Below are 21009 nucleotides of genomic sequence, written 5' to 3'. Positions count from 1 at the left end.
CGAGGATACTGTATCGCACCAGCTACTCAGTTGGTCTATCTGCCCCCTGGGCCTGTCTTCCTGTTGGACATCCTGTCCCTGATGAATCAGCCTTTAAAGAGGATGCTGGTGGTCGCAAGGACACACCCCCTCAGCCCAGCACAACCAAATACAGCATCCTCCCCATTCAGAAAGCACCAGCCGACGCTGCTGCTGACAGGAGCTCCCTCACCGGAATCTTTTTTGTTTGTGTTCTCCCTTCCCCTGATCTTTGACTGCAGAGACCCGGTCCACTTGTGACAGGCAGCCCACTGCCTATTGGCTCCCACTCAGACCGCTTCCCTTCTTCACTGCCTTGAGATGTCTGTGATGTGAGGAGAGGAGAGGCAACCGGAGGGTGAGGAAGGGAACTGACTCAGTGGAGACTGATGAGGGGAGGATGGCTCATAATAATGGCTGGAATGGAGCGAATGGAATGGCATCAAACACATGGAAACTGTGTTTGATTTAGTTGACACCGTTGCACTAATTCCGCTCCAGCCATTACCACAAGCCCGTCCTCCCCAATTTGTGTGCCACCAACCTCCTGTGAACTGACTGTAGAGCTGACAGACTGAGCAGCACGGGAGGGGGGAGGCTCAGCCTCAGGCTGGTTAGTTACATAACGCAGAATCCCTCTACCAAGTAGGGCATTCACAGAAGCTGCTTCACTCGCTCATAGCCTACACACTGTATGAACAGGTTGACATACAAAGACCCCGTCTTAGGCTGGGCAGAGTGCGCTCCTCCAGGCGTCAGAGGATGAGTTTTGTTCTCTGTTCAGAGGAGAGGAGAGGATGTGATCTCACCCAGTAAAAATCCAACCTATTTTACTAGCTGCTCATGACTTAATTCAAGCTCTCCTCTTCCTCCTTTTGCACCCTCTCTCTTTTTTATATTTTACTAGGCAAGTCAGTTAAGAACACATTCTTATTCACAATGACTGCCTAGGGACAGTGGGTTAACTGCCGTGTTCAGGGGCAGAATGACAGATCTGTACCTTGTCAGCTCGGGGATTCGATCTAGCACCCTTTCGGTTACTGGCCCAATGCTCTAACCACAAGGCTACCTGCCTCCCAACTCACTCCTGAGTGTATGGAAGGGAGAGAGTAGGCTAATGTTCTCGAAGCGATGCTGTTTACAAGATAGAAACACAAGCTGATGGACGTCAGAGAGAGAGCTAGAGGGAGAGAGAAATAGAGGGATAGTTGTATATAGGAGGGGCTGAGAGAAGGTTGGATAGAGCCACTGACTCAGGTCTGTGTTCAAGACCAAAGGCAAACACGGAAGTGCTTACTGTTTCAACGTTGTCTTCTTAAATGTTGCCATTGGGTTTTGTATAAGAGCTTTCAGTTTCACTGAGAATCTCTCAATGTGGGAAACACCCCTCCTTTTCCTGTTCTGAATGTATAGTTCTTTCCATTCATTTCTCTCTAGCTCCTCTGAGACTAAATTGAACTGTTTATGCATGTCTGCATAGACTACGTCTGTGTGTCTGTCTATGTAAATGTAAATATTTTATTATCTTCCCTCAGTCTTCAACAGGACTCAAATTGAAAGGAATGACTTAGGCTGCAGTCAGGCCAACCCACATGCATTTAGCTCTCTATGGTTTTTATTCTGTGCCAGGTCAGGTTTTCCGCATTCACTGGCTTCTTCATAGGTTCACTTTGCTCTGGAGAAGAACCTTAGGAGTGATGGGAGTCTCTTATGTAAAATGCTGACTACCCTACACATACATAACTCTATTGAGTTTGTTAACCCCATTACCACACACAAACCTTGAAGCTGTGCTCGTCATGTCCATTACCCAATATCTGTAATGTAATTATCTCACAGCATTGGCTCCCAGTACTACTCTACAGCTCTAAGAGAGGTTCTTACCGCATTGGCTCCAAGTTCCACTCTACGGCTCTGAGAGAGGTTCTTACCGCATTGGCTCCAAGTTCCACTCTACAGCTCTGAGAGAGGTTCTTACCGCATTGGCTCCAAGTTCCACTCTACAGCTCTGAGAGAGGTTCTTACCGCATTGGCTCCAAGTTCCACTCTACAGCTCTGAGAGAGGTTCTTACCGCATTGGCTCCAAGTTCCACTCTACAGCTCTGAGAGAGGTTCTTACCACATTGGCTCCAAGTTCCACTCTACAGCTCTGAGAGAGGTTCTTACCGCATTGGCTCCAAGTTCCACTCTACAGCTCTGAGAGAGGTTCTTACCGCATTGGCTCCAAGTTCCACTCTACAGCTCTGAGAGAGGTTCTTACCGCATTGGCTCCAAGTTCCACTCTACAGCTCTGAGAGAGATTTTACCGCATTGGCTCCAAGTTCCACTCTACAGCTCTGAGAGAGATTTTACCGCATTGGCTCCAAGTTCCACTCTACGGCTCTGAGAGAGGTTCTTACCGCATTGGCTCCAAGTTCCACTCTACAGCTCTGAGAGAGGTTCTTACCGCATTGGCTCCAAGTTCCACTCTACAGCTCTGAGAGAGATTTTACCGCATTGGCTCCAAGTTCCACTCTACAGCTCTGAGAGAGATTTTACCGCATTGGCTCCAAGTTCCACTCTACAGCTCTGAGAGAGATTTTACCGCATTGGCTCCAAGTTCCACTCTACAGCTCTGAGAGAGATTTTACCGCATTGGCTCCAAGTTCCACTCTACAGCTCTGAGAGAGGTTCTTACCGCATTGGCTCCAAGTTCCACTCTACAGCTCTGAGAGAGATTTTACCGCATTGGCTCCAAGTTCCACTCTACAGCTCTGAGAGAGATTTTACCGCATTGGCTCCAAGTTCCACTCTACAGCTCTGAGAGAGGTTCTTACCGCATTGGCTCCAAGTTCCACTCTACAGCTCTGAGAGAGATTTTACCGCATTGGCTCCAAGTTCCACTCTACAGCTCTGAGAGAGATTTTACCGCATTGGCTCCAAGTTCCACTCTACAGCTCTGAGAGAGGTTCTTACCGCATTGGCTCCAAGTTCCACTCTACAGCTCTGAGAGAGATTTTACCGCATTGGCTCCAAGTTCCACTCTACGGCTCTGGGAGAGGTTCTTACCGCATTGGCTCCAAGTTCCACTCTACGGCTCTGAGAGAGGTTCTTACCGCATTGGCTCCAAGTTCCACTCTACAGCTCTGAGAGAGGTTCTTACCGCATTGGCTCCAAGTTCCACTCTACAGCTCTGAGAGAGGTTCTTACCGCATTGGCTCCAGGTTCCACTCTACAGCTCTGAGAGAGGTTCTTACCGCATTGGCTCCAAGTTCCACTCTACAGCTCTGAGAGAGGTTCTTACCGCATTGGCTCCAAGTTCCACTCTACAGCTCTGAGAGAGATTTTACCGCATTGGCTCCAAGTTCCACTCTACAGCTCTGAGAGAGATTTTACCGCATTGGCTCCAAGTTCCACTCTACAGCTCTGAGAGAGATTTTACCGCATTGGCTCCAAGTTCCACTCTACAGCTCTGAGAGAGATTTTACCGCATTGGCTCCAAGTTCCACTCTACAGCTCTGAGAGAGATTTTACCGCATTGGCTCCAAGTTCCACTCTACAGCTCTGAGAGAGATTTTACCGCATTGGCTCCAAGTTCCACTCTACAGCTCTGAGAGAGATTTTACCGCATTGGCTCCAAGTTCCACTCTACAGCTCTGAGAGAGATTTTACCGCATTGGCTCCAAGTTCCACTCTACAGCTCTGAGAGAGATTTTACCGCATTGGCTCCAAGTTCCACTCTACAGCTCTGAGAGAGGTTCTTACCGCATTGGCTCCAAGTTCCACTCTACAGCTCTGAGAGAGATTTTACCGCATTGGCTCCAAGTTCCACTCTACAGCTCTGAGAGAGGTTCTTACCGCATTGGCTCCAAGTTCCACTCTACAGCTCTGAGAGAGATTTTACCTCCAAGTTCCACTCTACAGCTCTGAGAGAGGTTCTTACCGCATTGGCTCCAAGTTCCACTCTACAGCTCTGAGAGAGGTTTTACCGCATTGGCTCCAAGTTCCACTCTACGGCTCTGAGAGAGGTTCTTACCGCATTGGCTCCAGGTTCCACTCTACAGCTCTGAGAGAGGTTCTTACCGCATTGGCTCCAGGTTCCACTCTACAGCTCTGAGAGAGATTTTACCGCATTGGCTCCAAGTTCCACTCTACAGCTCTGAGAGAGGTTCTTACCGCATTGGCTCCAAGTTCCACTCTACAGCTCTGAGAGAGGTTCTCACCACTGACTGTTCACACACAGGCATTTCAGCCTGGAATGCTCCTCTCTGCTGCAAATAAACCAAAATAGACTTTGTGCCTCTTCATGTGCCATCGTGATGCTCTGAGTTGTCCCTGAGGGTCAGGCTGTCATGAAAAACTCTGGGCCCTGGCTATGTGGGCACTCTATAAGCAGGTTTGGCAGTTAACTGACACTTCATGGTGGAATTTATTTACCTGTTTTGCTTGTATTACTCACTCGATCACACATCATTCTTAACATAATGACGTTGACCTTCAGGACAATTTCAGGGATTAGCTAATATCTTTCTTTACCCCACTGTCTTTCTCTCCCCAGTGTGTGTGTGTGTGTGTGTGTGTGTGTGTGTGTGTGTGTGTGTGTGTGTGTGTGTGTGTGTGTGTGTGTGTGTGTGTGTGTGTGTGTGTGTGTGTGTGTGTGTGTGTGTGTGTGTGTGTGTGTGTGTGTGTGTGTGCGTCTCTTTCTCTGACCCTGGTGTCATCCTGTGATCTGTTCTGATCTGAGGGCCTGTAAGTCTCGGAGCCCCTGCTCTAATGGGTTCAGTGGGCTGGTATGCAGCAGGAATCTTTGGATCAAGGTGATTTCACGCTCCTCCACGTTTTCCCAGGGCTCTGCCCAGTCTCTGTTACCTCTGTGCGACTTGGACTGTGTGATAGTGGCTGACACGTGTTATCTTTAGACACATGCACACACAGCAGCACTGAGCAAAGGGAGCTTTATCTGTCTGACACCTCCGTTTCCCCCAAGGTTTGGATTATTCTGCCTGGTATGAACATGGCAGCCAGGGTTCCATTTGGTCTCCAGCTGAGACTCCTGCACACCATAACTGAGTTATTTAGCTTGTTCCCCCATAGGTCTATATTAATTGCATACCTGTCTGACCTGAAAGTGGAATGCAAACTGAATGGTTTCAGCCTGTCCCCTTTGAAGTAAAACTAATCCAACTAACCTTGACATTCCCATAGAGACAATTCTCCCTCTTTTTCTGCACGTTCTCACAAAAACTCAGAATATGTGGCATATTTAATTTAGTTATTTTTGATAATGATTGTGTAATCATCCCAGTAAGATGTTGCTTTTTCAGCTCAATGGTTTTTAGTTCCTTTTTCAACAGTATGGGATACTGTTCTGTAAACATTGAGTTAGTTGAACTAAAGAAAAACTTGCAGTTTAGTTTGCTAGATTCCAAGCTCTTGATAATTAACACATTAAGTGCCAATTAAGAATAGCCTAGCCATATTCGTTAGCCGTAGTAGAAGCAGTAGCCTGGTTAAATATGACAAACTAAGATGTAAGAGATACAGAAACCTCACAATGCTACTGTGATCGATTAGGTTCATGTCTGACATTTCTTTAGCCTAATGTTCGATTTCACTGCATCAGCGCATGTGTGAGACCGGAGTTGGGGTGGGGAGAGGGACAAGTTAAACGAGTGAGGTGGCATTCATCCGGTTCCTGCTTCTAGCAACACAGCAAAAGATATATTGTACAACAAGCGTTTGCTCTGTCACTATAGCCTAGCCAACTATTGTGCAGAATGAGATATGCTTGCATCATAGCCTATAGACTACCCTGCGTTTATTCAGACTTCAATAAGCGGCAAGTAGCCTAAAGCCCAGGGCTGAGAGGAAACAGGCTATCGAGAGGCAGGACTACGCTGGAATAACCCCTGCAGTCTCACCCATGCTTCCTCCCGAATAGCCTTCTTCTCCAGCTGTTTTACACTGTCCCCACTACTGTTTTGACGTTATTTATTTTTTTCTGCAAAGGAAAGAACCGAACCATGGAACTTCTTTGCTTCGAGGACAAAGTCGTGCTTGCCCAAATTGACCCCAACATTCTCTATGACGACAGAGTATTGCAAAGTCTGCTAACCATAGAAGACAGGTTTCTACCGCAATGTTCGTACTTTAAATGTGTCCAGAAGGACATTCAGCCACATATGAGGCGAATGGTTGCAGGATGGATGCACGAGGTTTGTGAGCGTTTTTAGCCTACATGTGCATTGGTCAGGTATGGTGCTGTTTTCAATGCATTTGTGCATTAGTCAGGTATATTGTTTGAGGGCATATCTCTCACTCTAATAAGTGTGCTGTGTATAGTAAGATTTGATTTATCTAAAACAAATGAGCCTACAAGGGTGTGTGTGTGTTTTGTGTAAGAATGTTGCATGTTGCATATAGGAGCATGTTCTAATAACTGTAATACCTTTGTCTATTTATTCAGATGGTTTATTAAAGTTTCATATCATGGTTGTTTTGAGAGCTGACATGTTGCCGAATTTTTACAATTTAATTCACTGAGACATGACCCATGCAGGGCATGTGGTACCTGGGAAGTTCCACCAGGCTAGCTAAAGTCATCACCATACATTTAAGTTCGCTGAATGTCAATAATCTTGGATTGTATCGGTTATGGAATCAGTTAAATGAAAGAAGACATTCTAAGCTTCATTTTCATGTTGAATCTATACAATTTGTCCGTTCTAAATAATTATGACACATTTTTTTGAAAAAAATATTTTCACTTCTTGCTGCCTCAAAATGGCAAGCACGCACAGGCTACTTTAGTTTTTGCCATTATCAACTTTAATCAAAGACAAATTACCTTCTCAATTTTCGGGAATGGTTTATGAATGGCTTGTGAACATTACGCATACAATTTTCCTGCTGTAGCTAATTTATTTATATTTGTAATTATTTTTTGAAAATATGACGGACATGGCGAAGTGAGCTGCGTGGGTGTTTGGGCACGACTTCCGCTACAGGCTATAACGAATGAGAGCTCTTTGATATACTTTGATATTTAAGCTTTTAATGCGGATCCACTGAATGAATATCGACAACATTCGGTTTCCCCATCATGCAAATGTTGAAATGGGGTGTCTGCAGATATGAATGTAAATATTGATAGAGTAATAAAAAATAGTAGGCCTAATATAATAATATTATCTCCCACCAGGTTTGTGAAGAGGAGAAGAGTGAGGAAGACGTTTTCCCCTTGGCTATTAATTATTTGGACAGATTCTTAGCGGTGGCGCCCACTAGAAAATGTTATTTGCAACTTCTAGGAGCTGTATGCATGCTCCTTGCAACAAAGTTAAAGGAGAGTCGTCCATTAACTGCAGAAAAGCTGTGCATGTACACAGACAACTCCATCACACCAAGGGAGCTGCTGGTAAGAAACTATTGTTTTTTCTTAATGCATGGAAAAGTATGCAATTAAAACTTCATACATTCGTGTATAACCCAATAATTGTACAATATTAAAGTTTTTTCTTCTGCCATATTTGGTTAAATATATCAGTGTACAGTTCTGGAGACTGATTCATTCCTTGGCCATACAGTGGGCCTATGCATGCATGAGGAGAGTGCCTGATCAGGTCTGAGCTAAAGTGGCCTGTGTTGCCACCTAGTGGCAGTTATCCAGTTTGTCTTGTGGTAGAAGGATTTCAACATTTCAAACATTGTGGATTAATCATTTGTAGAAAGGAACAGTCATGCATAAATCCACAAGGGTTATATTAATCTCCACTGGCTGAGGAAGTTTATATACATTAGTTTCATAATATCCAACTGTGTTTTCCTGACCACTTTCTGTTAATTGAACGATTGGTCTCTCTCAGGGGACTGTTATTCACAGGTTATTCCTGTGAACCCCCCCCCCCCTCCCATGGCATGTCCCACCCATGTTGCTCAAGTGTCCAAATATGAATCACCATAGGAGAGCTATAGGACTGTGTCCTCTTCTCCTCTGCTGTCCAGCTGCCGGGGGTTGCATCATCACACAACCCCTGTGCTCGAGGTTTCCTAGGAAAAAGTGAATGGAAACTTATAGGTAGAGGCTGGTCCCAGATGTGTTTGTGCTGTCTTGCCAATTCCTAAGGTCACAGTAATGCCAGCTCATGCTAGACGGCACAAACAGACCTGGGACCAGGATGGTGAAATTGAGATTCTTTGTCAATGAGCCACTGCTGGTGCATCAGCTGAGAGAGAGAGGGGAATTCAGGGGTTTTCTAGCAAGGGCAGCTGTCCAGGAAGTGAGCGCAGCAGTGACAATAGGACAGACCTCCCTGCACATCTTCAGTCAACATTCTCCATGGGTTTACCATAGGTTAATCGTTTGCATGTGTGGCGCTGCGCTGGTAGGAAGCATATATAGATTAATGAAGTCCTGCTGTATGGCTGACGCTTGTTCTGGGCTGCCCCTATAATCTGAGAGAGCCGCTCAGAGAGGGGCCTGTCCCTGTCCACGCTAACAGAGGGGTTTCAGTAAACATGGGCGTTCCCTGCCACAGTCTCCAACTCGGGTTGTCCCATCATTTCAAAAGAGGAAACCAGTCGAGGGGGGGGGGGTCAGCTGAATTTATCACATAGGCTGTTTTGTTCCTTTCCTTTTCCCCTTGGGGTGAGGCTGCTTTTAACATGAAAGCTCCCCGCAGCGTGCTAACCAACACGGGCGGTGCAGACCAAAGACGCTAGCTAAGGCTTGTGACAGGAAGGAAGCAACTGTGGCTGTGATGCTGCTGTCTGGCTGGAACCAGTGGCGAGGCTCGACGTGTCACATGAAGAGTAATGGGAGAACCATGCAGAACGAGAGAGTGTCAAGGAAAATGTTGCTTTGGTGTTGAATGATCTCTCCTCTGAATTGAGACCGACTTGTTGGTATGCATGGTATTTCATGGCAAACAGAAGAGGAACAGGATCAACACACATCCCCTCAATACCCTATAGTGCAACAGAAAAAAAACATTAAAAGTCCCATGATGGTAGTGACTCCCCATTACTGCTTATCACTTATTAACAATAATTTCACATAGTTTTACTTTTAGTAAAGTATTTCAGTTGTGTATATTACACTTGTTTTATTTTATTTATTTAATTCCAAGTCATCTTATCTCTGTAGAGCTGCTGCCTATTGTCTGACAAAATCACTATTTTAGTAGTGCTTCAAAGTAAATAAGGCATATTTTTAGGTAGATTCCTTGCGAAGCAACAGCTGCTCTATATCACCTCACGAGCATTGATTTCTCTTCCGTAGCAGGCGTAAAATAAACCCAGACCGGACAAGTAGATGCGCAATGGATTATAGTTATTGTAGTTAATTACTTCGCTAAACTATATAGAATATTGGCCTGTTGGAAACGACAACACCCTACTACATCGTACCGTTCAGGCTCAATATGATTTATCTCTAGAGAAACTGGATGATGTGCCCATTGAGCTCAGAAAAAGAAGAAAAAACAAATGGCATTCTAATAATTGAATAGACAATTAGTAGTTTAAAAAAACAACATTTTGGTTAATCGTTTAGCACTAATACCCTATAAAGTTTCAGCAACTTATAAACCCAGCTCATGCATTTGTTGACAGTAAGGCTGGGTAAAGTGGTGAATGCATAATAATGATCCACAAGACATTACAATTCTTCTCATGCTTTGTTTTCTTCCTTCTCTCTCTGTCATCTAGGAGTGGGAGTTGGTGGTCCTAGGGAAGTTGAAGTGGAACATGGCGGCAGTCATCCCAAACGACTTTGTGGATCACATCCTGCACAGACTGCCCCTGCCCAAAGATAAGCTATCTGTGGTCCGCAAGCACACACAGACATTCATTGCCCTGTGTGCCACAGGTAATAACATGAAATTACCTCAGGAGAACTTCTGCTTCCTGATAGGATAGTCTCGCCTTTTTTCTCGTTAACAATCTATCTGACATTGTGACTCATTGTTGATTGCACTCATCTGACCCTCTACTCAGCAGTCTAAGGGCAGGGACCACAACCACACATCCATCCAATGGCTGCTCTCCACGTCTCTTCCCATCACTGGAACGCTGCTCGTAGCCTAATGGGGTCATCTTTACATTAGAACGGCTGCTAAAAGCAGATGCAAGCAGTATCGAGAGCACTTTGAGCATATAAGGCATTAATAGTATAGTTAAAGGAGGCTGGGAGAATCCTCTCAGTTCGTGTTGTTTAGGTTAGCCTCTCCCTGTGATGACAGTGGGTGGATGAGTCTCCTCGCCTGCTGTTTGGCTCCCCTTCCACCTTCTCCTCTGTGGACTAGGGTACAGCAGCTGTGGGTCTCTCGCTCTCTCTCGCTGTCTCAAAACAAACACACACACCCAGAGGTCCTTCCAGGTTTGATAAGTCAGAACTGGCAGCCAGTGGTCTTCCTTCCTCCCCTAGTCAGACCCTTCCTAAACTCTTAAGGGTGAATCCCAATGGGTTTGTTTCCTTTATCCTACTGTATTGTTTACCTTTATTTAACTAGGCAAGTCAGTTAAGAACAAATTCTTATTCACAATGACCGCCTCGGAACAGTGGGTTAACTTCCTTGTTCAGGGGCAGAACGACAGATTTTTACCTTGTCAGCTCAGGGATTCGATCTAGCAACCTTTCGCTTACTGCCCCAAAGCTCTAACCACTAGGCTACCTGCCCTACCTCCTATGTCCTTGTTCTGATTGAATGGACTGCAGTAATAAGACAGTCTGGTCTAGCTGACCTGATCTAGCTGCTGCTCTCTCTCTCTCCAATATATTACATCTTTCACGTCAGACAATTTTAGAGGGAGGAAATGTAACTTAGGAAAAAAGTCCACTTTGATGTATTGAGATTTACTGCCATGCGTCTCTTTGATCCGATCTGGCCCATATGTCCTTGTTTACTACAATATGGTATTCAAGCCATAGGCTCCTTCAATGAGGTTCATGCCCTGTGGCTGTTTAGTGCCATTTTAGTGTTGCATTTTTATTTGGGTGTGTTTCAGCAGTCTCCCCACTATTCATAAGCAGCCCGTTTTATATCACAAGCGCAAAACAGCCACAATAAAAAGAGTGCTGTGGTTTAGCAATAATGTAAATGTTTGGGTTTGTGCTGCTCTGAATGTTGTTCTCATGACAGGGGAGCTCTCTGGCCTCTGCACAGCTGGCCTCTTGAGGAGGAGACGAGAGTGGTTGGACTACTCCCTGGGGTTGATCCAAAGCTATCAGTCGCGTCCTCTTTCTATAAAGAGAGAGAAGGCCACAGCACAGAGACCAGGGTCTGTGCTTGGCTGGACTGTGCTGGGGCTAAAGCTAAACCCAGTCCACTTTAGGGACGTTTCCTTTCCTCCAGGCCTGCTTCCTCCCTCCCCCGCCAGCAGGCAGGGCTATTGTCGCTGAGCGCTCTGGGCCTGGTTGATGGAGGACAAGAGGGAGTAGTTTCTGGAACTCATTGCTCACTGAGTAGGAGGATTCCTGCTATGTTTTCCTAATCACAGCTGAGGCAGAGTGAGGGAAAACACACAGGCTCCACCACGGCCATGTTGGACATGTGTTAGACTGTGGGAAAGTTGGGTTAAGCTCTTTAAAAGCTCATATTAAGAGATTATGAAGATGTTTGAACGTCTTTAAATGCTCAGCTACTTCATTTGGACTACATCTTGACTTGATAGTGTGTCTTGTGTTAGTCTGTGGGAAAGTACAGTTCAACTCAGTTCGTAGCTTTATATTGTAGATTTTTCCCCTCTAAATGCTTCCTCACTACTCCTTGACTTGAATGTGCAACTATGATTGTGATTTGTCACCCCTTGACTGTTGTGAACTCACTGATGTTCGACAGGTGACTGACGGATCACGTTGTCTCTTATCCTCAGATTTCAGCTTCGCTATGAACCCCCCCTCCATGATCGCTACGGGCAGCGTGGGGGCGGCCATCTGCGGCCTGCAGCTGGACCAATCAGACCAGGCCCTGAGTCGAGACCGTCTGACTGACCTGCTGGCCAAGATCACCAACACAGAGGTGGTAAGTAGTGTCTATAGCATGATCCCAGGTCTGTTTTTAATGTTTGGCCAATTCCTTGTAATGTCAATGAATGACAAGGTGTTAGCAAGACAGCACAAACCGATCTGATATCAGGCTAGGTAAGTGCTACATGGCAGACATTTTAGGAGCATGGCGGGAAACTTTTGAAGAGATGGTAATATCAGTGTTGGCGAGCGTATAGCACAAAATACTTAATGTGTTCCAACAATGGGCACCGACACCCTCTTTGGCTGCCTGTTAGACTTAGCTATTCACCAACGTTCCTGGGCTTGGAGCACAGAGATCTTCCTGGTAAACAAGAGCGATGCTACAGTATGCCTGCAGTAGTCGCACATTGAAGCTATTTACTTTTCATGGAGTCAGAGCCTGTGGGTCTTGGCTCGGGACCTAGACTGCAGCTATAAAGAGCAGAGGCAAGGGAATGTCTTCTTAGAACCCAGGGCCCACATTCTTGTGGTAGAACACAGGCAGGCAGTTCCTTTGCATGGCTCCCACTTTAACTCTTCTCTTATGCCTAACAGAGGCTCCATCTTTCCAGGCGAAATGGCAGATGAGAAACACACAGATTTCCTAACTCCTTAAGATGACATGCATTGAGAGCTCTCACACCATATATATTAGTGGAGGCTAGTGAGAGGAGCTATAGGAGGATGGGCTCATTGTAATGGCTGGAATTAAATGAATGGAATGGTATCAAACATATGGAAACCACATTTTTGAGTCTGTCCCATTTATTCCATTCCAGCCATTATTATAGCTCCTCCCACCAGCCTCCACTGCTATGTATGTATGTATAGTGGGGCAAAAAAATATTTAGTCAGCCACCAATTGTGCAAGTTCTCCCACTTAAAAAGATTGGAGAGGCCTGTAATTTTCATCATAGGTACACTTCAACTATGACAGACAAAATGAGAATAAAAAAATAAAAAAATGAATTTATTTGCAAATTATGGTGGAAAATAAGTATTTGGTCACCTACAAACAAGCAATATTTCTGGCTCTCACAGACCTGTAACTTCTTCTTTAAGAGGCTCCTCTGTCCTCCACTCGTTACCTGTATTAATGGCACATGTTTGAACTTGTTATCAGTATAAAATACAACTGTCCACAACCTCAAACAGTCACACTCCAAACTGCACTATGGCCAAGACCAAAGAGCTGTCAAAGGACACCAGAAACAAAATTGTAGAACTGTACCAAGCTGGGAAGACTGAATCTGCAATAGGTAAGCAGCTTGGTTTGAAGAAATCAACTGCGGGAGCAATTATTGGGAAAGACATACAAGACCACTGATAATCTCCCTCGATCTGGGGCTCCACGCAAGATCTCACCCTGTGGGGTCAAAATGATCACAAGAACGGTGAGAAAAAAAACCCAGGACCACACGGGGGGACCTTGTGAATGACCTGCAGAGAGCTGGGACCAAAGTAACAAAGCCTACCATCAGTAACACACTACGCCGCCAGGGACTCAAATCCTGCAGTGCCAGACGTGTCCCCCTGCTTAAGCCTGTACATGTCCAGGCCCGTCTGAAGTTTGCTAGGGAGCATTTGGATGATCCAGAAGAAGATTGGGAGAATGTCATATGGTCAGATGGTAAAAACTCAACTTGTCGTGTTTGGAGGACAAAGAATGCTGAGTTGCATCCAAAGAACACCATACCTACTGTGAAGCATGGGGTGGAAACCTCATGCTTTGGGGCTGTTTTTCTGCAAAGGGACCAGGACGACTGATCCATGTAAAGAAAAGAATGAATGGGGCCATGTATCGTGAGATTTTGAGTGAAAACCTCCTTTCATCAGCAAGGGCATTGAAGATGAAATGTGGCTGGGTCTTTCAGCATGACAATGATCCCAAACACACCACCTGGGCAATGGAGTGGCTTCGTAAGAAGCATTTCAAGGTCCTGGAGTGGCCTAGCCAGTCTCCAGATCTCAACCCCATAGAAAATCTTTGGAGGGAGTTGCAAGTCCGTGTTGCCCAGCAACAGCCCCAAAACATCACTGCTCTAGAGGAGATCTGCATGGAGGAATGGGCCAAAATGCCAGCAACAGTGTGTGAAAACCTTGTGAAGACTTACAGAAAACGTTTGATCTCTGTCATTGCCAACAAAGGGTATATAACAAAGTATTCAGGGAAACTTTTATTGACCAAATACTTACTTTCCACCTTAATTTGCAAATAAATTCATTAAAAATCCTACAATGTGATTTTCTGGATTTTCTTTCTCATTTTGTCTGTCATAGTTGGTGTACCTATGATGAAAATTACAGGCCTCGTCTTTTTAAGTGGGAGAACTTGCACAATTGGTGGCTGACTAAATACTTTTTTGCCCCACTATGTATGTATGTAAATGTGTATATACACACACACACACACACACACACACTGCCTTCAGAAAGTATTCAGACCCCTTGCCTTCCACATTTTGTTAGGTTACAGCCTTATTCTAAAATTGATTCAAAAAAGAAATCATCAATCTACACAAAATACCCCATAATGACAAAGCAGAAACAGGTTTTTAGAAATGTTTGCTAATTTATATATATTTTTTAAAACAGAAATATCACATTTACATAAGTATTCAGAGCCTTTACTCAGTCCTTTTTAAAGCACATTTGACAGCGATTACAGCCTAGTGTCTTCTTCGGTTTGACGCTACAAGCTTGGGCAAGTTTCTCACATTCTTCTCTGCAGATCCTCTCAAGTTCTGTCAGGTTCGATGGGGAGCGTTGCTGCACAACTATTTTCAGGTCTCTCCAGAGATGTTCGATCGGGTTCAAGTCCGGGCTCTGGCTTGGCCACTCAAGAACTTTCAGAGACTTGTCCCTAAGCCACTCCTGCATTGTCTTGGCTGTGTGCTTAGGGTTGTTGTCCTGTTGGAAGGTGAACCTTCGCCCCAGTCTGCGGTACTGAGCGCTCTGGAGCAGGTTTTCAATCAAGGATCTCTCTGTACTTTGCTCCGTTCATCGTTGCCTTGATCCTGACTAGTCTCCCAGTCCCTGCTGCTGAAAAAACATCCCCACAGCATGATGCTGCCACCACAATGCTTCACTGTAGCGATGGTGCCAGGTTTCCTCCAGATGTGACGCTTGGCATTCAAGCCAAAGAGTTGTCGCTTGATTTCATCAGACCAGAGAGTCTTGTTTCTCATGGTCAGAGTGTTTATGTGCCTTTTGGAGAACTCCAAGCATGCTGTCATGTGCCTTTTACTGAGGGGTGGCTTCCATCTGGCCACTCTACCATAAAGGCCTGATTGGTGGAGTGCTGCAGAGATGGTCGTCCTTCTGGAAGGTTCTCCCATCTCCACAGAGGAGCTCTGTCAGAGTATCCATTGGGTTCCTGGTCACCTCCCTGACCAAGGCCCTTCTACCCCGATTGCTCAGTTTGGCTGGGCGGTAAGCTCTTTCTAGAGTTTTGGTGGTTCCAAACTTCTTCCATTTAAGAATGATGGAGGCCACTGTGTTCTTCGGGACCTTCAATGCTGCAGAATTGTTTCGGTAACCTTCCCCAGATCTGTGCCTCGACACAATCCTGTCTCGGAACTCTACAGACAATTCCTTTGATCTCATGGCTTAGTTTTTCCTCTGTAATGCACTGTTAACTATGGACCCTTATATAGACAGGTGTGTGCCTTTCCAAATCATGTCCAATCTTTTGAATGTACCACAGGTGGAATCCAATCAAGTTGTAGAAACATCTCAAGGATGATCAATGGAAACAGGATGCGCCTGAGCTAAATTTCGAGTCTCATAGCAAAGGGTCTGAATACTTATGTAGGTAGATAACCTGTTTTCGCTTCGTCATTATGGGGTATTGTGTGTAGAATGCTGAGGATTGTAATTTATTTAACCCATTGTAGAATAAGGCTGTAATGTAACAATGTGGAAAAAGTCATGGGGTCTGAATACTTTCTGATGGCACTGTATATGTATATATACTGCAGATGTGAATCTATAATTTTACGCCACAGACTAAATCGCTGTTTTGTTGTCTAAGATATTTCTTTATCACTGTAAGTCTGCGCTCTTGGCTTACACAAAGGAACCTGAGTCCAGTACAGCAGCACACAGGGACTCAGGGGCCACAGTCAGTCTAAGACGAGGAACAACCCAGCAGCTCTCGATAGACCTGTGGTTAGTGTTAGTGTATTGATGTCTCTTCTCTGTGTCTGTTGCAGGACTGTCTGAAGGCTTGTCAGGAGCAGATAGAGAGGGTGTTGGCCAGTAGCCTGCAGCAGGAGCAACAGCAGCAGAGGCAGATGGCCCAAGGCAGACCGGGCAGCAAGGCCATGGAGCAGCAAGACCAATCAAGAACCTCAACAGACGTTTCCAGCACCCCAACAGACGTACGTGACGTCAACCTATGAGCCCCCCACCACCACCACCACCACCATCTACAAGAGTGACGCCCACCAGCGAGCTCCCAACAATTGCGTCGCTCTGTCAATCTATGGGATCTAACAACATTCGCAATGTCAAGCAATGAGCTGCCAGCACATACGCCAAGTCAACCAATGAACTCCCACCACTAAATGTCACGCCAACCTACGAGTTCCCACCCTTGTTTGTTAAGTCAACCTGTGAGGTCCCACAAAGTTTGGGTTGGCAATCTATGAGCTGTCAACAGCATTATGCTGGAATGATCAACTGATAAGAACTTTTACAAACAATATAGAGAATAGGTCAAAAACAAACAAAAAAATGGGTGGCTCCCATCTATATTTAGCTGGTCACGTATTGACATATGTGCCATACTGAATTAAACAAGCTCTTTTAGACCCAATGTATTTGAAAACGTGATAGTGCCTTAGGTTTGCAGAAAGGAAACTTGAATAGATTTGCATCATTGAATTATTAAACATAGAAATATTAGTTTTTTTTACTTGATAAAAATAGAATGTAGTTTTTCACTCTAAAAAAGATAGCAAACACATTTATTATTCATATTATTGTATTTTAATTATTGTTATTCTAGATATTGTTATCATTATTTCAATATAATTTAGTTTTATGATTATTATAATAATTGTTAATCATTAGTAAGCATTTATCAATTTCACAGTGGCTGGGTGTTTCCCTCAATTTCAAATACAGGAAGCCCCGGTACTGTGTGCATTACATTAAGTACTGGTTTGGTTCTGCACAGTGTTCATACACCTTTATTTAGGAGAAGCTAATGTACAGGATGAAGAGAGCGGTATCTCCTGCCTGCTTAGCTCTGCATCTGTAGCAATGCTTCCTATTTATGCTCTTATATGCTAGCCAGGAGAGGGCTGGGCCCACTCACACAGAACACAAACGGAGCGAGAGGGGGTAGAGAGACACAGGTAAAGAGTCCTGAGGGTGTGTATATACTGCCCCCTAAGGGTGAGAGCAAGGACATAACAACTATCAGCTGTTAAGGTCTTGATTTCATTGCCAAGTTAATACCAAGCCAATATTTACTTTCTAATTGAACAAAGCTATTTTTGTTGTTATATGTTATTGGGTTGTGTGCTCTGAGAAACTCCTGCACGTTATTAGAACATTATTGAGGATCATATATACCTTTTTATACCAGGGAGCCCTGTTTTAAGACTGCCAGTAAAGTTGGGGTGAAAGCATGTTTTTGTTCTGGGTCAGACAAAGCCAATACTAGAGAAAGGGAGACGGCATGTTGGAGGGATGGTCTTAGTCTGGAGATGAGAATGAAACTACAGTTGTTTGTTAGTGTCAGATGGATTGTTAAAAAAGTTTTGTAGAGTTGGAGTGTGGAACATTTAGAGCAGTGAAAGTTTGGCAAAAGTGGAGAGTGAGAGGAGTTGGCTAAAAAACGGAGGTTTTGAGAATGGAACTAGAGACGGCACGATTGGTGCCATGAAATGAAGGACTTGCAAACAGTTCAAATGAGGGGGAAATGGATGAAGACATGGTAGGAAGCTCTTGTGGCACACCAGAACAAGCCTGTTCTTGATTGGAAGGGCTGCAGGCGGTTTTCATTCTGATAGGTCAAGAGTTGATCACGAGGGAGCAGTTTGGTGTGCTGGAACATTTCCTGTAAGGGCCTCCTGTTAAATCCAACTAGATGTTTAAGTCATGGTCAAAGACTTGGATCAACCTAAATGCACTTTTAAAAAGATGTTCCTTAAAAGCTGAAGGGGATGGTGATCAAATGGGGTAGGTGGGTTTTCTAATGTTTTATTTTTTTATAATTTTATTTTTTAATTTTAAGTTATTTGATATTCTCTGGGCTGGATCCCCACTTCGGGTGATGCACAAGGACTAGAAGGAATTTCCTGACCAATGAGTAGGAGAAGGGTTTACCAACATGGAACCAAATCAATTGCAATGCAAACCTAGGAAAGCATTAAAAATCACATCTAGACTTGATTATTTGATTACATCCATTTAACTTGAATTTTATTTTTGCCTGCTTCATATCCAAATCAATATGATGGTCCTAAGAAAGGATTACACAATGTTTTTTTCTGGTTCATAGTTTTTTTTGTATTTTGTTTTGCTCCACAGTTCAGCTTGTTTTTCAGAGAGGAAAGAAATAACATACGGACTTTAAACCTATAGGCAGAAAACTTTGCTCTTTACTTTTGGCAACCACGTTCACCAATGCAGAAAGTATTTAAAACCTATTTTCTTTCTCATGAAACGCAATTTGCTATAAACTGAGAAAAGATATGGGTAAGCATTTAAAGTTTTGTTTGTGTTAATTACTTAAATTAATTGAGTGATTTAAGTGATGAAAGACTAAATGGATCTGTTTATCTTTATCTTTTTCTTGCTGCTATTAAGCCTGTTGTTTTTCAATCTTAAAATTGTGATATTCACTTGTGCTGCTAAATTATGAATTTTAAAGTATCCTATTTCCTTGCTTTTTCCTTGCTGTATGTAAACTGGTGAGTGGTAAAGTGGGACACGTCTTTGACTGGAAGTACCTTCTGCAGTTTTCTAAAATAGCATGTTTTACTCTTTCCATTTATCTGGTGTTCTGTTGTTTCCTTGCTGCATTCTACCATTGAAATGTTGTTGCACCTCAGGTTCATTGGACAATACCTCACAACTCAGCAGTTTTTCAGGGAGTTAGTGGAATCAAATCTGACTCTGATGCGTTTTGATAGGTTCTAGATTTTTTTCATCCAGGAGATTCACGTGGCACCTCCTCTCTTCAGACAACAGAAGTTCCTTGTCTTCCGTCAGATTACACTGATCTGTCGTTGGCCAAGTAAAGGACCAAATACCAGGTATTTCATATACCTAGTGCTAAATAAGAGACGGCTATATAAAATGTATTTGGAAAACAAACAAAATATATTTTGTATCTTATTTTTCCTACTTATGAGTTACAACCTAATTGGCACATTTAGGGTCAGTGTATTGGATTAAGTGGAATGCATTTTGTGAGGTACCCATTTAGTGAGTTTTTTTTTATATGATCAAAAAATGTTTGTGGAAAACTGGGATTCCAGTTTGTTTTGACCCCAACCACATGTACCTCAGAAGTGTCTGATCCATAACTTCTGTTCAATAAATTTGACCCACAAAAAAAAGTGAAGCATCTTTACTGGCTAGTAATGTACTTCTGTGCTGGTTAAGGGAAGGTTAACCTCATCCCCAGGCTCAAATTGCTGGTGTATAGAGAGCCAGCTGGTGGATGAGATAAAGGGAAGGTGAAATGTGTAGAGTGATTGGGTTGGTGGTGGTGTACTGTGCAGGTAAGTAACTATGCAGGCCCATATGAAGGTAAGTTAAAGCTTGAAGGGTGGGCTTCTCATTTGATTTGAAGATATGCTGCACCAAAATAGTATTTTGTGTCTGCAGCTATAGGCTTATCTGACCTAGTGGCTGTGGGTTCAAACTTCTTATGGGGTGGGCTCCTTACGCCAGAACCAGAGACTCCTTCAAACTTTCTTCTTTGTAATTTTGACAATGAGAGTTGCAAAAATGTATACAATAGCACACATAGATGATATTAAACCCGCAACCTCTTGGCTGTAAGTCAGTGCTATGACTATTAAACCACCAAGTCTGTACCCCTTTCCTGCAGACAAATGACCAAGTGGCCTCGAGTGGAATCGTATTCATATTTTACACCACAAAATCTGGTGTTTATGTAAAACTGTTTTGCTATATTTCAGTCTTCTGTGATGTATATAAAGTGTAATATTGGGATGCAGACAAAAAATGTATACATTTCAACTCTGCATTCTGATATGGTACTGTTTTTCTTTTTTTTAAATAACCATGTGTGTGAGGTGTATACTTTTGTTTCAAACTAGATTTGTTTAAGATTACCAAGAAACACTGCGTGACCCTGATACTGCCCACTGCAGTAAAAAAAATAATGCTTCTTCCTCTCTATGTTTGACATTAAGAGTTGCAGAAATCCACACTGAAATGTAAGAGTAGAGGATAAAACCTTAAACCCTCAGGTGCAAGGTATGGTTTTAACCTCTGAGCCACAGACTTTTTCACACTTTTTATACTCCTTGTAATTTTGACATGGTGAGAAGCAGAAACACGCGCACACACAATATGATATTTGAACCTACAAATTCTTGGCTGCATGGTATTGTTTAAACCACAGAGCCACATACCTCTTCACACTTCTTACAGTTCTCTGTATATTTGACATAGAGTTTTGGAAATGTACATTAAAGCACAAGTTGTTTGGGTATTATATCTTCTCACTAACAATTGCAGTATTGAATCAGAGGTGACATACTAGTAATGAGTTACTACTATATAGCAGCTTTCTTTTAGATGATAAAATATACAGAGTGGTAAACAACCTAATCTTGAAGAAAATATATCCAACTCAAATTGAATGGTTTTGTACCTTTTCAATTGCAAGCATCCTTAAACTCCCTCTTTACTTCAATGAATAGGCTACATTTATCACATACCATTACACACCAATGGCTGGTGGGCTTGCAATCCAATTCGGATCATTTTCCCACCAACTCATTTTCTCA

The 21009-nt window shown here is 43.6% G+C and overlaps 1 protein-coding gene across 1 annotated transcript; it reads left to right on the top strand.

The window, feature by feature from the left end:
• Positions 1-5656: 5656 nt before the first annotated feature.
• On the top strand, positions 5657-20595 carry LOC123994501 (G1/S-specific cyclin-D2-like). The gene is made up of 5 exons (XM_046297169.1): positions 5657-6212; positions 7199-7414; positions 9706-9865; positions 11872-12020; positions 16222-20595. The coding sequence occupies exons 1-5, from the start codon at positions 6021-6023 to the stop codon at positions 16408-16410; spliced, it is 906 nt and encodes a 301-aa protein (XP_046153125.1). The 5' UTR covers positions 5657-6020; the 3' UTR covers positions 16411-20595.
• Positions 20596-21009: the final 414 nt, after the last annotated feature.

Source organism: Oncorhynchus gorbuscha, linkage group LG14 (assembly GCF_021184085.1).
Source record: "Oncorhynchus gorbuscha isolate QuinsamMale2020 ecotype Even-year linkage group LG14, OgorEven_v1.0, whole genome shotgun sequence".
Classification (NCBI taxonomy): Eukaryota; Metazoa; Chordata; class Actinopteri; order Salmoniformes; family Salmonidae; genus Oncorhynchus; species Oncorhynchus gorbuscha.
This window is presented reverse-complemented; position numbering and strand designations above follow the sequence as displayed.